This window comes from Podarcis bocagei (assembly GCF_964188305.1).
Source record: "Podarcis bocagei genome assembly, chromosome: 16".
Taxonomy (NCBI): Eukaryota; Metazoa; Chordata; class Lepidosauria; order Squamata; family Lacertidae; genus Podarcis; species Podarcis bocagei.
The window spans coordinates 31,363,065-31,378,046 of NC_138142.1; the positions used below are offsets into that span (position 1 = coordinate 31,363,065).

Here is a 14,982-nt window from a genome sequence, read left to right on the forward strand (position 1 = left end):
AAGGGCCAATCAGTGGTAGAACATATGTACTGCATGCAGAAGGTCCCAGGTTCAATCCCTGGTATCTCCAGGTAGGCTTGGGAAAGATCCCCTGCCTCCCTTGCAGCTTCTTGAGAGCTGCTGACAGAGTAGACAATATATTGAGCTAGATCAGTCTTTTCCAAACTTGGGTCTCCAGCTGCCTTTGGACTACAATTCCCATCTTCCCTGACCACTGGTCTTGCTATCTAGTGATGATGGGAATTGTAGTCCAAAAACAGCTAGAGACCCAAGTTTGAGAAACACTTAGCTTGATGGACCCCTACGCGTCTCTCTTGTGTAAGGCAGCTTCCTCTACCCCTATGTTATGACTCTCTGAGAGACCTGGGTGCTGACTCAGGTAACCTAGCTAAAGTAGTCTCTGCAGAAGCAGCAGCCTGGAGCCGCTTAACTCCCTTTCTTTTTCTCTGAAGTGTGGGCAGTGAAAGGCTCGTGCTCACTCGGTGTCTCTACCCCTCTGCAGAACAGTGTCCTCTCAACCAGCACAAACCGGAGCCGCAACTCCCCCATGCTGGACCGGGCCAGTTTGGGCCAGAACTCCATCCAGAACGGCAAAGATAGGTAAGGGCTTGGAGCCCAGGCCAGCTTGGTCATGTCACTTGCCAGATGCGGACATAAAGATGCACTATGAAGAGGGGAGAAAGAGAAAACTTCAGTAGCAGAGTGGTGTCCAGCTGTTTTGGGGCAGCTTGGCAGGTGGAGCAAAATGCAGGTGGCTGCACAGGGCTGTTTTGTGTATGGGTCACAGAGCCGACCTACCTATGAGGCAAGGTGAGGCGACCACCTCAGGCAACAGGGCCCACCAAGGCTGCAGATCCTGGTGTTGATATTCCCCAACCCCTGGTGGGGAGCAGGGCACCATTTTGAGGTCCATCTCAGGTGCCAAAATGTCTTGGGCCAGCCCTGATGGGTCATGCATTTCTTAATGCGGGGTGTGTGGTGGGGGTGGGGAGAGAGAGAGCCATCCCTGGAATATACCATTAGAGATTGCAAGATGGTGGCCGAGGCATGTGTTTGAATCCTCAAGGGTGGGAATTCCTGCACTCAGAAAGCCAACATATCAAGAGGCAACAGTCAGCCAAAAGCCTTCTCTCTGGCATGACAACTTTTCTGTCTGCAGGCACCTTTGTAATGCAAAGGAGGCAAGTGATTGCCTCCACCAGCAGTCTGTAATAGGGGCAATCCTAAAATTGTAGAGGTCATTGTGAGGCCATCCAGCGCAGTGCTGGAAATCAACAGCTGACTATGCAGCCTCAACTGGAAGGTCAGACCTGCCTTGTCAATTCTCTGTTTGGCTGGGCAAAGCCACAGTTGCTGCCTGGCTGGACTGCATGAATGAAAACCACCAAACAGACCTGCACACGCATGCATGAACCTTTGCTTCTGGTTCTCTTATTTCCTCTCCCAAGTCACAGATGGAGATCCTATGGCCTCTCAGATATTGCTGGACTCCAGCTCCCACCGTCTCTGACCATTGCCTGTGCGTCCTGGGGCTGATGGGAGTTGGAGTCCAACAACACCTGGAGAGCCACAGATTCCCCATCCCTGCTGTAATCCTGTGTTGTTTGAAGAATATTAGGAATGTGCTGCATACTTAAAACTGATTTTAACAGTAGTTCCTGGGACAGAGGAAGCAGTGTTCACGTTTCAAAGAGTTCTCCCCGACTTTACCAAGCTGTGGTTCCCTGGGTTTTTGTGGGGCAGCCATTGCATTTACACAGGCTCAGAGGCGGTGGGTCCAAACCTGCCTGGGCTCAGGTGCCTTCTCTGTCAGTGGTTCATTCTCTTCTCCCCTGCTCCCCAAACACAGTCCTCAAAGAACGGAGCTGCATCCTGGTGGCGGCAAGGTGGGATTATGAGCTAGTTTGGAATACTTCAGAAGTGTTGAAAGATGATTTGTAACGTTGTTCTGCCAATTGATTGAGAGAGGGGAGATGGCTGTGGGTATTACTGGGTGGGGGCGCTTCTGTTCTTTCCTTCTGTCTGGTTCAGCAGCAGCGGCAGCAGCCTGAACCACGTGTCCTGGATCTGGAGCAACAATGTTCACCACCCCCCCGGCCCATAGTTAGCCCTGCCAAATGGAAACTGGCCTTCCTCTCCAGGGTCCCTTCCTCAACCAAGCAATCTGCTCCCTGCAGAGTTCTCCTTTCTCTGCCCCACCTTCTCCCCAGAGAATTCTGCAGCATTGGAGGAGCATCTCCTCCTATGAGCTCTCTCACCTGCCCCCCCCACGGCAGCCTCAAGTGGTGGAGCTCAAACACAGCTTGAGCCACTTCAGAGAGAACTAGGCAAATATTAGACCTTCCCTACAACGTAGCCTTTTTAAATGAGCCGGATGCATCTTGAACTGTGGACCTTCTGCAGTTAAGGCCAGTCCGGTGCGTGTTGATCCCACCACCACCCTTGTGTCAGCACACCTCCGGGTCTTAGGCTACTAGCTACTAGCCTGCAGGGTTTATTTCATCAAAGGCTACTAGCCTGTGTTTCCATGCTGGCCGTGGAGGAGAGGAAGCCCCACCCACCCAATGGGACCGACAGGAAGAATGGAGGGACCCATTTTTTTTCTGCCAACCAGCTCACTCACTCGCCTGGACGGGATCCTGGTCGCCTGTCTCTACCAAAAGAGTTGCTAAATCCACAGCTGGTGTTAAGCTCTCCCCACTTTTCCTACTTCCGATACGGCTCAGAAGAAGCAGCCCTGCTTGACCTCTTCATTTCTCATCCATTATGGACACGCACATAACATGCATAGATACATGCAAGCAAAACCCTTTTTCTTTTTGCTTGAGAACATTGGCTCTCTCTTTTTAGGGTCTAACTGCCATGGTGTCCCGTCCCCCACCTGACCCCAGCACGATTCCCTCCACATCCATTCCCACTCTTGCATCAAGGTTGTGCCTGACACATATACACATATACTGGGTTGTATATTGTATATTTGCTCTTCCTCCCCTTCCCCGGGACATCCATGTACCTAGTAGCGGCTGTATCCATGGTGAGAAAGGGATGGGTTGGGGAGGGGGAGATCCAGGGCCTTCTTCCTTCAGCTGAAATGATTAGAAGCAGCTCAGTTTCATTGAGCAAGGGCAAGCACGTGGATGTGGTCTGAGCTGCCAAACAGACAGATTGATTATTTGACAGCACGTGCCGTATCCAAAGCTGAAGGTGGAGGAGCCGCTGCCTTTCCTCCCCCCGCCCTGCAATCCTGCAATGAGGCCCCAGCTGCAGCATGGCCCTACCAGGGTGAGTCGGGGCTTTTGGAGAATAAGGGGGCCCTTCCCCCTTTCTTGCACAAAGCATTAGGGTCAAGCAAGGGAAAAGCACCGGAGACAGACACGTGCAAGGAAAGGAAAGGTTTGCTGCAAGGCCCTTGAGTGGCCTCTCCTGCCTGGGAGGAAAATGACTGTCAGAGAGACAGCAGTGTGGAAGACAAGAGCCCCTGGTGCCTCCTCTGGCTGGGCTCTTCCATTTTGCTTTTTTGTTTTGGCCTCTTTTGTTATAAAAGGGTTCTTTTTAATAAACGTGCATTGGTTCCGTTTGGCAAATGCCCTAAATTGCTTTAAGGACTCCAGTCAAAAAGCGGGATATAAATCCAGTTATTCGACAAACGTGGCTGTTGATGAAAGAATTCAGATCAGTTAGCGAGAGGAGTTCTGCATTTCCATGCCTGTTGGGTGGGAATAAGGGGGCATCTGCCAGAGCAGCAGCATCAGTGCATTGCTATTTTGGCAGTCTGTTCAGAGCCCACCCACCCCCACCTTGTGCACAGTCCCAAGTACCTTTCCTTGTCACATGACTTTTTTTTATTATTCCTGGGGGCTTGGGAATAAATCCACCCGAGACTCATAGAACGAGGAACTCTCCTTAAAATGGGGCAAACGAGATGTTGGGTGCAGTGGGTAAGGTGGCACCTCCCTCCTAGACCGGGAGTCTGTTTGGGTCAGCTACGGATACAGCCCACCACCTTTCCTGGTTTTTCCCTCCACCCTCCACTCCATCCCTCCTTTTTTAAACATCTGCTTCTCCCCTGCTTGTGTTTTCTTTCCTCCCCTCACCCCCCTAGCCTAACCACTCCAGGCTCCAGGGCTTCTACTGCTTCAGCTTCCGCCGCCGTGAGCTCTGCGCGCCCGCGACAGCACCAGAAATCCATGTCTGCCTCGGTGCACCCCTCCAAGCCCGCGCTGCCCCCCTCCGACAATAACTGTGAGGCACAGCGACCCAGGCAAGTGGGCAGCTCTGCGTGCCTTGTGTCCTCCGTCCCCTGCCCACCCCCAGGGCTCTCCAACATTTTTGTGTCTTCCGCCTGCTCCGCACCCTGGAGCCATGTCTCTTTTTTTGCCCTTCCCCAGTGCGCTTGCTCAGGGCCTGGAGGTAAGTAGAGGGGGACAGCCAAATGTTTTGGGGTTGGAAGGATTGTGGTGCCTTGGAGGGCAACTTGGTGTCCTGCAGCTGTTTTTTTGGACAAGCTGACTTGTAGGATGTGACAGGAATAGTCTCCCCCTCTGCCCAAAAAAGGAGGCACAACACTAACACAGGGGGAACAGGGCTGCTTGGTAGAAAGTAGAACAGGCATCCTTTCCAACTTCAGGTAATGGCAGGTTGGATGGCTTGAAAGGAGTCTGAGAACGAGATCAGAAGTCTCCAGTTAGTTGCCTGTCCTCCCCAGGCAGAAAAAGGACAATTGGAGCCTTCTGAACCCTTCCCCTTCTTTTTTATTCAGCTCTGTTTGTCTCTACTTCACCAGCTGGGGTTCAGGCAAGCGGCTCTTTAACCTCATCTCCAGGGTCAACAGCAACAGCAGAGGCTATTAGCAAGTATCCTCTCCTGGAGACTCATTCCTGTCAGCTTGTTGTTGTTGTGCCCCTCCTGCCAGCGCAAAAGGCTAGTCTTCACACTGAGGACTAGGGGCTTTGGAAATCTTTTCCCTTCATCCAAGCTGGTGCAGGAGTGAGCAGCGGAAGGAGCTGAGATTTGAAGCGGCCAGAAATGGCAAATGGCTTCTGCACCTTTCACAATTGTGTAGAAGAGGGGATTTCAGCAGGTGAGGTTTAATTAAAGGTGTAGGGGCCCCATCCTCCCCCCCCACCTGGTGCCCTTACTTGAGATTGCAGGCCCTTCAGCCCGTGCTCAGTTCAAAATATGGGTTGTTTATTCATTTATTTTTAAGCGTTGGCTGCCAACGAGGTATCTGCTGCACATGTTGGGTTTAAGCAACCACAGCCTTGTGGGGAGCTGCCAACATTCCGCCTCTTATTATTCTGCAGTCTTAAACTAGGCTGCAAACCCATTTTAACAGGCTCACCAGTTTTCGGGAACTCCTCCTGGGATTTCAGGAGCACCTCTTCATATAATCCCAGCTGCGCGGTTCTTCGTAGAACTCCCCTTGTGTTTCCTCCCACCCCCACAAGCAGAACACCACCTCCCAGAATCCTCTGGGGCGCAAAGGCCATAACCCTTGAAAGTGGCTTGCCCCAAAGACTTTCCTGTTCAGCCCAGGCAGCGGAGTGTTCCTGGATGGTGAGCAAGTGGGGTCGCTGACTGTCGTCTTCTCTGCTCTTCCCCCTCCCCTCCCCACAGCACTGCACCCCAGAGGGTCCCCGTCGCCTCTCCCTCGGCCCACAACATCAGCAGTGCCCTCCCGGAGCGCACCAACTTCCCGCGGGGCGTCTCCAGCCGCAGCACTTTCCATGCCGGGCAGCTCCGGCAGGTCCGGGACCAGCAGAACCTCCCCTACGGCCTCACGCCCGCGTCGCCCTCCGGGAACAGCCAAGGCAGGAGGGGGGCCTCAGGGAGCATCTTCAGCAAGTTCACCTCCAAGTTCGTGCGCAGGTGAGCAGGGAAGTGGGCAGGGGTGGGCGGAAGAGGAGCCGTCCCCCTTTTTTAGCCCTTTCCAAATCCGTAGCTGGTATTCTCTGCCGATTGGAAACAACTCCAGGATTGTTTGAGATATGTATTTTGGGGGTTCAGTTTGGGGGTGAGAGGGGAATGCAAGCCATCCTCCCCCGCTCCCCCAGGGCGCAGCATGAAGGCTCACTACCTTGTGTGTGTGTTGTGCACAGCCAGGCCCACCCTCATAAGTACCCCTCTTCCCCACCCCACACCAAGGATGTCCTTGTGACCCCAGCCGCCTCCTCTTCGTCTTGCATCTCTCCTCCCTGCCCCCACCGTATTGCTGCACAGAACCAGCGCAGGGGCAGGAGTGTCAGCTGCCTTCCTTGACCGGATCCTTTCCAAACTGTGCTTGGGAGGGGTTGGAGAGGACTAGCCTCCTAATTAAGCTTGGGGTACCCCATTTTTTCTGTAGCATTCAACCAAGAGGGGTGTGTGTGTGTTTGCATGTGTTTATATGTGTGCATGTAGGGGTGGAGCCTTTCAGCTCCCTCCTGGTATTGGAGCATTGAGCGGCAGAGAAGAGGCCCCTCTCAAAGGACGTCTACAGACAAATGGGCTCATGCGCAAGGGAGTGCACCTGGACCAGGGATGCTTGGGGAGAACCATGGCTCATTTAGGCAGTGTCTGCATTGCATGCAGAAGGTTTCAGGTTTGATCCCCAGTTTCCGGTAGGTCTGGGAGTTGTCCCCTGTTGGAAACCCTAAGAGCCACTTCCGGCCAGCAGAGACAAGGTTTGGGGGAGCCTTTGACCTTTCTGGTGTTGCTGAACTTCAGCTCCCATCGTCCTTTGCTCATTAGCCATTCTTCTTGGGGCTGCTGGGAGTTGTAGTTCAGCAACATCGGGGGGGGGGCGCAAAGGCTCCTCACACCTGTTGTAGGTGATACAGCGCTAGGTGGATCAATAGCCTGACTTGCTGCATGGCAACTTCCTGTGCTTCCCTGAGGTGTTAAGACCAATCAGGAGGCGCCACATTGGAGAGAGGCATTCTGGGAATGGAGATCAGAAGAGCGGGCTGAAGGTCACCTTCCTCCTGGCAACTGCAGAGCTCAAGGCCATGGAGGAACCACCTTGCACTCTCCCCAAGAGCATGCGCATGCTGCCTTATGCGCTCCTCCCCGGGAATTCCCATTTCTGCTTGCAGCTCAGAAAAGGAGACCAGCAGAGTCTCAGCTGAGCCGCAGAGCAAGCCAGGCCTGCCTCCCACACCCTCCGATGGCACCCTGCTTCTGCTTCTGTTGTGGTTCCTGCAGTGACCTGGGGTGCTGCGAAGGCCGCAAAGCTGAGGGTGGGTGGGAGCCGCCTCGCCTGCAGCCCAGCCATCCCGGGGGTGGGGGGTGGACAAGGATTTAGCAGAGCAGCCCAGATGGTGAGGGTGGCAACTAAGCTCATTTCCAGGGTTCCCCGATGCTTCTCCATCCCCTTCCAAGCGACAGGATGGAGGAGATGCCTTCTGGACCCTGTCAGTACAGCTGCCTTCTCTGGTGAGGATCCAGCCAGGAAGGTCTTGCAGCTGGGGTCTGCTCGAACCCGTCCCTCAAGGCAGCTTTTTTGTGGTGTGTGTATATGTGTGTGTGAATATGTCTCAAAATGGCTTCTCTCTTTCCCGAACAGCCCTGAGAGGGGATGGGCTGTGAGATGGGGCACAGTTTCCTGGCAAAGCCTTTTGTCTCAATTGGGGGGAGGGGGTGTTTTATGGTGCATGACGGGGGAGCCATTCTGTACAGCCCAGCGCCTCCTGCCCCCAACCCCTTTCCCTCTTTGCTGTAAGTGTTTAACCTGCCCCTCCACCGCACCCCCAGCTTCTGTTCCCAGCTTTGTGGGGAGAGTTAGGCTGTGGCAGGACTGGGGACGAGGGGGGCAGCCAAGTGCCTCTGGGGTCCTGGCCTCCCTCCCTCCCCCTCTGCAAGGTTCCAGCACGAATGGGAGCCCCAGCTCAGCCCTCCTCCCTCCGGCCTGTCTCTGTCTAAAGCAAAGGAGGCTCTTCAGATTCCCAAGTTTGCAGGGAGGAGGGAGCTAAGGTCGAGGAGGGTTGTGAGGCGGCGGAGTTGTGGGGGCCTTGCTGTGACACCCACCGCCAATTACTATTTTAGGGAGGGAGGTTGGGGCGCCCCGGCCTGCTCCCGCGCGGCTGGCACTCCTGTCACTCGGTCATTTGCGCACTCGCTCACCCACCCACCCACCGTTTCCCCTCCTTTTTTTTTTCCTTTTAGAAATCTGTCTTTCAGGTTTGCCAGAAGGTAGGCGTTCATCACTCTGGTTTTGTTCTGTCCTCCTCCTCCTGTGCAGTACTAACCTCCTCCCTGCCGGCTTCTTCCTCTCCTCTCCTCTCCCCGCCCCCCCCCTTCCTGTGCCTTCTGGCTGCTAATGGTGTCTGTGTGTGCGTGTGTGTCTGTGCGTGTGTGCACAGAGCATGCTTAAAGGGACAGCGGGGGGGGGGGGCTTGTTAACTCCGTGCCTCTGGGATGTGGGGTAGAGAAAGACCCCCATTGGTTCTGGCCTGCCTCTCAGCCGCCTGCAAATGAGCTGGCCTGGGACTCGGTGGGGAGGAGGGTGGGCAGGGGAAGCCGCAGAGGTTGCTTGCTCACCCGGTGCTGGGCCTCCTCCTCCTCCTCCACTTGGGCATGCTGTCTCTTTAAAGGTGCCTGCCATCTTCCTTGGTCCCCCAGGCTGGGCCTCTGATCTTTAACCGAAACCCTTCTCTTTCCCCCCCCCCCATCGCCATTCTCTTTCACACACGCCCACCCCCCCAACCCAACTAATCCCCTTTCTCCCTGCATGGTGGTGGTTAGGAGGCGCTGGGCTGTCGCTGTGCCTCTATTGCTTGCAGCTGCCTTGAGGGTTCAGGGCGGACATGTGGGGAGACGGTTTCCTCGGAATCTGCATGGCCCCAAAGAGCAGATATTATTATCCCGTGGCACGTTTTGAGCACAATCTGGAAGATACTAGCAGTCAGTGTGTTGGGGGTTGGTTTCCTTTCTCTCTCCCCCCCCCCCCCCGTTATAGTAGGTAGCCTTTTTATCTTGTTCATTTTTAGAAAGGGGGAGGTTGCTAGTCCTCATGGGAACAAATCTGCAGAAAGTGTCAGCAGGTTCCACTTTAAAAGACTGTGGGTTTTTGCTTGTTTCTTTGGACATCCCAGGGCACAGGGCAGGATGTGAATCCTACATACCTTTTTGGTTCTGGAGTGTTCCAAAAACCTTGGCCTTCCTCATTCAGTCTACTTCACCTTTTTTATTGTTTCAAGTTATGCTGAACATCTAACAGATTTCTCTCTTTGTGGGGTCAGGAAGGAACGTTTTCTCCTGGGTAAAATTAACTAAAAGTGGGGGTTGGGGGGGCTTTCTCCCCCTTTACTCATGAACAGCAAGTACTTTAAAACCTTAGCATTGTGGAGCTACTTGCCATAAGATGGATGACCAGGGATGGGGAGGAGAACAGAGGGGTTGAGCAGAGGGTTGTGCTAGAAATGACCTCCTCCCAGCTCTCTGATCCCATGGACCATAAGAGGCAGCTGCAGCTGCTGTATTAAAGGCTTGTGGGTGTGTGTGTGAAGGTTTCTCCATTGTTTGATTCCCCCCATCCTCCGCCCCTACCCCACCTCCTGCCTGGTGATGGTGGATGAGCAGAGAAGGAAGCACACTGGTGATCAGGAAGCAAGTTGCTTGCTTGCCCCCTCCCTCATCTGAGCTGGCATGAGGGAGCTTCATTGGCTGTTGCAAGTCACATGGCTTAGTGATGGATGGATGTGGCTGGAATATTTAAGGATAGCAAGGAGTGGGGGGCCTGTGGCACTCCAGGTGTTAATAGCTGCTTGCTCCCACCTTCCCCAGCCAGCATGGCCAGTGGTCAGGCGTGGAGGGACTTGTAGTAGTCCCACAAAATCTGGAAGGCCAAATATTATACACACACTGCCCCTGGTGTATATGGCTCTTTATCCCCCAGAAAGGGGTACCCAGAATGGCAAGCAGTAAATATCAGCAATACCCAAAAACAAAACAAAGAAAGAGACACAGCTTAAAATGTCTGCTTAAACAAAAAATCTGGGCAGTTTAAAAGGCCAGCATCACTTGGCCTCAACGCCAGGAAGAGCTTTGAGGAGTTGCTTTAAAAAATAAATCCAGAAGTGGTGCTTTGTATAACCAAAACCAAATTAAAAGGGTGCATGCTACTAAACGTTCGGAGCCTGAATCCAGTGAAGCAGCAGCTTTGATAAAATTGGCTCTCAATGTCACAAAACCATTCTCCCAGGACAGCCCATTGGGCTGCTTAAAAACCTGATGGAAACCAAAGTGTTTTTAGTTTGCCATCTCTTGAGACTCGTAAGTGGATTCCGCAAACTGTGAAGCCACCGTGGCAAGGGTTGTGCTCTTCCTTTTCTCTTGCATGGTGGTGCCATCAGCACGCTCTCCTCATTTACTGGTCTCAGTGGGCAGGTGGGTTATGATGCAAGTTTCTGTGAAGCGGGTGCAGAGTTGGGCATAGTGTATTTTTAGGCTTGGGGAGTGGTGCTCAGATGAGAGGGAAAGCACCTCCCAAGTCATTTACTTTATATTGCAATAATGTCTAGAATTCCTAGAGCATGATTTAATACTATTTAGCATTGAGGGCCACAGGGGAAGGACAGTAGTTCCATAGTAGAGCATCTGCCTTGCATGCAGAAAGTCCCAGGTTCAATCCCTAGCAGCATCTCCAGGTAGGGCCGGGAGAGACTCCCTGCCTGAAACTCTGAAGAGCTGCTGCCAGTCAGTGTAGACTGTACTGGGCTAGATGGACCAGTGGTATGGCTCCGTATAAGGCAGCTTCCTGTATACTGATTTTCAAGCGTTAATGTGTGCATTCTCTTTGTGGTCCTTGCAGCCACCCTGTAAGGTAGGCTAGTGGTGGTATTGCAGGTGGAGGCCAAGAGAGATCATGGCTTATTTTGCAAGTTTGTGGCAGAGGTATGCTTTGAGCTGGTGATCACAGGGCAGCCTCTTCCCCCGCCACTCCAGTTCCTCTTCTCTTCTCTTCTCTTCCCTTGCCTGGCTGTGGCTTCTGCTTGTGCCGAGGGACCAGGGAGAGAGGTGCCGCTGCGCATCCCACACCTGCAACCAGCCCGCCCAGATGCCCTCCTCCTCACCACCATGTTGGCAAAATGCACTTCCCAGCATGCCGCGCAGAGTCTTGCATGCCGGGGGGCCTGTGGGCTTGGCATCAGCCCTCATGACGCCCTCCCCAGCCCCTTCCGTGTCTTGAGTTGCCCCCCGCCCTGCCCCACCTGCCAGAGATGCACACTCATCCCCCTGCCCCCTGGGAGAAAAGGAGAGCAGGTCTAGGAGCTGCTGACTGGAGGGTGCCTGATACCTTGTTCTCCTGCTCTGTTTTTTGAGGAACCTGCATGAGCCCGAAAGCAAAGACCGTGTGGAGACGCTCAGGTGAGATGCAGCCAGTGTCACGGGGCCTCCTCCAGCCTTTGGGGGAAGCCTTTGCTCCACTCTGTCTGTTTCTCCAGCAGGGCCAGGCTGCTCCCTGGCACCTCCTCTCCGTCTCCTCCGTGTGCCTGTCTCTCTCTTCTGTTGCTCCCAAACTACTACTTAGCTTCTCTGTGTGTGTGTGTGTGTGTGTGTGCGTGCGTGTGTGTCTCTCTCTCCCCTCTCCAGCTCTCGGTTGCCGACCAGGCTTGGCTTCTGGGGGCAGCCGAAGGGGCCGAGTGGGGAGGGCGCCCTTCTCCGCTCACTGTCTCGCTCTCCCCTCTCAGGCCTCACATGGTGGGCAGCAGCGGCGACAAGGAGCGGGACGAGAACCGGGAGGCCAAGCCGCGCTCGCTGCGCTTCACCTGGAGCATGAAGACGACGAGCTCCATGGAGCCCAACGAGATGATGAAGGAGATCCGGAAAGTGCTGGACGCTAACAACTGCCAGTGCGAGCTGCAGGAGAAGTACATGCTTCTGTGCATGCACGGAGCGCCGGGCCACGAGGCCTTTGTCCAGTGGGAGATGGAGGTGTGCAAACTCCCCCGCCTCTCCCTCAACGGTGTCCGCTTCAAGCGGATATCGGGCACCTCCATGGCCTTCAAGAACATTGCCTCAAAAATCGCCAACGAACTGAAGCTTTAACAGGCCCCCCGGGGGGGCCCAGCCTGCACGCGCATGGGGTGGGGTTAGGAGTAAAAAGCTGCAATTTTAACTCTGGAAGGGTTTATTTTTCGATACCCTGGTGCAGGACGGAGATTGGGGGGGGCAGGGAAAGGGGGCGGCAGCTGGATGTTTGGGGACATCCCCCCTCTCCATCACTCCCCCCCCCCGCTGGATCGCCATGGAGACAGAGTGCGTGGGGTAGTGGCTGGCAGCCACCCAGCCCGTCTCCGTGGCAACAGTAGTGGGAGCGTACCAAGGGCTGTTGGTCTCTATAGTGACTGTGTTGGGGGGCATCCCTTTTGGTCTCCGTGGCGACCATGGTACTTTTCTTTTATTTCTTTTTTTTTGTTATTGTTGCACATGAGACAGGGTTTTAAATTTTTACCAAACACAGCAAAAAGCAAAGATGGGGAGATAAGTGGACACCCCGCCCCTCAACTGCCAGAGCTCGCCCTCCCCCACAATGCCTTTTACCTCCCACAATGCCTTTCACTCGCACCCTCCTCTCCCGCTCCTTGTGTTGGTGGTGGGCTTTCAGCTGCCGGGTGGGTGTGTGCTCGCTCATGCCCTGGGAGAGTTGGGCTTTCCTAAGGGCATAATAGTGCCAGTGGTTCTCCCTCTGGGTTTCCCCCGTCAGGCCAGTGATGGACGGTGGTGGGTTCGGACGGTTCTGCGGTCGCCCTCTCCTCTCCTTCCTACTCTCGGCCAGTTCTGCTCCCAGAGATCACGGCCTGTTTTTGGCAAGGTTGTTGGAAGCACTGCCCTCCAATTTGCTCTTCTTCTGACAGGGGTCCTGAGACCCCCTATAAAGAGTGGGGTGGAGATTCTAGCCATGCATATGGTTGCCTCCCACCTTGGAAGAGCAAAGGATGGGGATTGTCCCAAGCCACAGCGGTCCGTTTCTTCACCTCTGACCACCCCCCTCCCCAGCAATTCTCTTCCCTGCAAGCTCCAGGGGCAACAGCGTAAAGCTAGCAAGGGCTTCTGGGAGCAGAGCATTCCTTTGTTCAGCCTGAGCCAGTTTCCTTTATGGGCTTTGACAGCTTGCACAGCATCATGGTTAGAATTGCTGCCCCATCAGTCTTGCTGGTGCCTTGCTTGTTGGTTCTGATCCCAAGCCTCCACCCCACCCCCACCCCACCCCCCTGTCTCCAGCACTTCCAGGCTAAGATAACTTTCAGCATGTATCTTCCTGACCCAGGATGCTCTGGAACACACCAGATCTTGGCCACCAACTTTGCACACGTGTTCATACTTGGCTTCTTTTCCTCTGTGCCCGAGAGTGGCTTTGGCTGTTATTAAAGCAAGTGGCACCATCTGCCTGTGGGGAGAGTTGCCTGAAGCGTCATTAGCTGGGGGAACAGCTATTTTTGCCCCAGTCTTTCCATTACGGAAGACGACATACACAGGTCATGCTGATATTTCGGGGCAAGAGGAAGAGCTTTGTGGTGGGGTATGTGGGGGGGGGGCTCTGTTAACACTCTCCCTGCCCAGGTAGTGGTTGCAGCAGTGGTCACCAGTATCTTACCAGTATGGTGGGAGATAAGGGGAGCTCCCCCTCCCATTTACCTCCTTCCCTGCATCTACAAAAGCAGGATAGCACAGCCTGCCCTTCCTTCCCATTTGACAAGCCGGCTTTTCCCCTCCTCTTTCCAAAGCACAAGAGAAAAATGGGACCCTGGCTGCAATTACCTCTCTTGTTCCTCCCTCTCCTTTACCCCACCACCCCTCAAGCTGGGTTTCTTCCATTGTCATATCACCACTTGAGAATGTATTTTCAATCCTCTTTGGGGTGGTTGGGCTCCCCACCCTGGCAGTCTGTACTGAGCTCCTTCAACCCCACCACTGTCACACACACACACACACACAAAAATCTGGTTTGTATATAACTGTACTGATACCTCGGTTTTGTGAGTGGTTACTTTTTTTTTTTAATTCTGATCACAAAATGCCTTTTTAAAAAAAAAAGAAAAACCATGTCCCTTTTTTGTTCATCCCCCTTCCCCCCCCCCTCTAGGGACGCTGCCGTTTGATGTAGTTTTACAGGTTCTAGATTAAAACTTTCCAGAAAGTACCTGCCTGGCCTTGGCTTCCTCTGTTCCCACCTCCCTCCCCAAGCACTTTGCCTGGAGATTTGCTTCCACTCCCTGGGAGGCTACAAGCCCTGGTACCGTCCTGTCAAGAGTGGGTGGGGGTGGCTCCATGGGGTTGTGGTGATGGGAAGCAAGGCCTAGGTGCAGCTGTTTCAAGTGCCCAGTGGTTCCCCTTGAACGTGGAATGCTAATTCTGTGCCCCCTTTGCGTGATTTCTTTTTGCTCTGTTCCCTGACCAGGCAACAGTTGGTGAAGGAACTGATTAAGAGGGGCAGTGTGGCACCCACAACATAAAATGCTGTGGCCTGCTGTGATACCCTGAACTGTTTTTGTATTCTGAGGAGATGCAGTGTTCCACAAGAGGCTCCCTCTGTCCCTGTTACAGCAGGGCGAATTGCTAAAGGCTTTGGGAGTGGCAATTTTGATGTCACCGCATATGCAATTCCTTCTGGCCTTTGCTGTGTTCATCTTGCTGAGACTGGCAGGACTCATCCTGGGCAAAGCTGTCTCTGTGACAGGATCAGAGCACCTTTTGGAAGACCATGCCTGGGAGGAGGCTGACGGGGCAAAGACCTCCTTCCTCTTGCTTGTGACCAAGTAGCTTGCCTGATTCTCCCCTTTCCATTCTTATTAAAAGCCAAAGAAGAAAAATCATAAGCTCCAGACCTGTTTTTCAGAAGGGGAGGGGGAAGCCTTATCTCCGACATGCATCTTGAGACATGACAGCCCTTTGCTAGAGCGCAGAATTTATCTTCTGCCTTGATTTGGGCAATTGTGAATGCCACACACTTTCCCCATGCTCCATTGCCTCCAGAGCTAGACACAGGGTGGAAAGACCAGC

The 14,982-nt window shown here is 53.9% G+C and overlaps 1 protein-coding gene across 8 annotated transcripts in view; it reads left to right on the forward strand.

Moving 5' to 3' along the window:
* Nucleotides 1-14,792, forward strand: part of MARK2 (microtubule affinity regulating kinase 2) — a 118,085-nt gene extending 103,293 nt beyond the window's left edge. For 3 of the 8 annotated variants that reach the window (XM_081174054.1, XM_081174056.1, XM_081174055.1), the window contains exons 14-18: nucleotides 503-600; nucleotides 5,617-5,868; nucleotides 8,143-8,169; nucleotides 11,302-11,346; nucleotides 11,670-14,792. In XM_081174054.1, coding sequence (XP_081030180.1) covers nucleotides 503-600; nucleotides 5,617-5,868; nucleotides 8,143-8,169; nucleotides 11,302-11,346; nucleotides 11,670-12,027 — 780 coding nt within the window. In that variant the 3' untranslated portion in view covers nucleotides 12,028-14,792. The other 5 variants (XM_081174061.1, XM_081174058.1, XM_081174057.1 and 2 more) reach the window with 5 other exon arrangements.
* The last annotated feature ends 190 nt before the right edge of the window (nucleotides 14,793-14,982 follow it).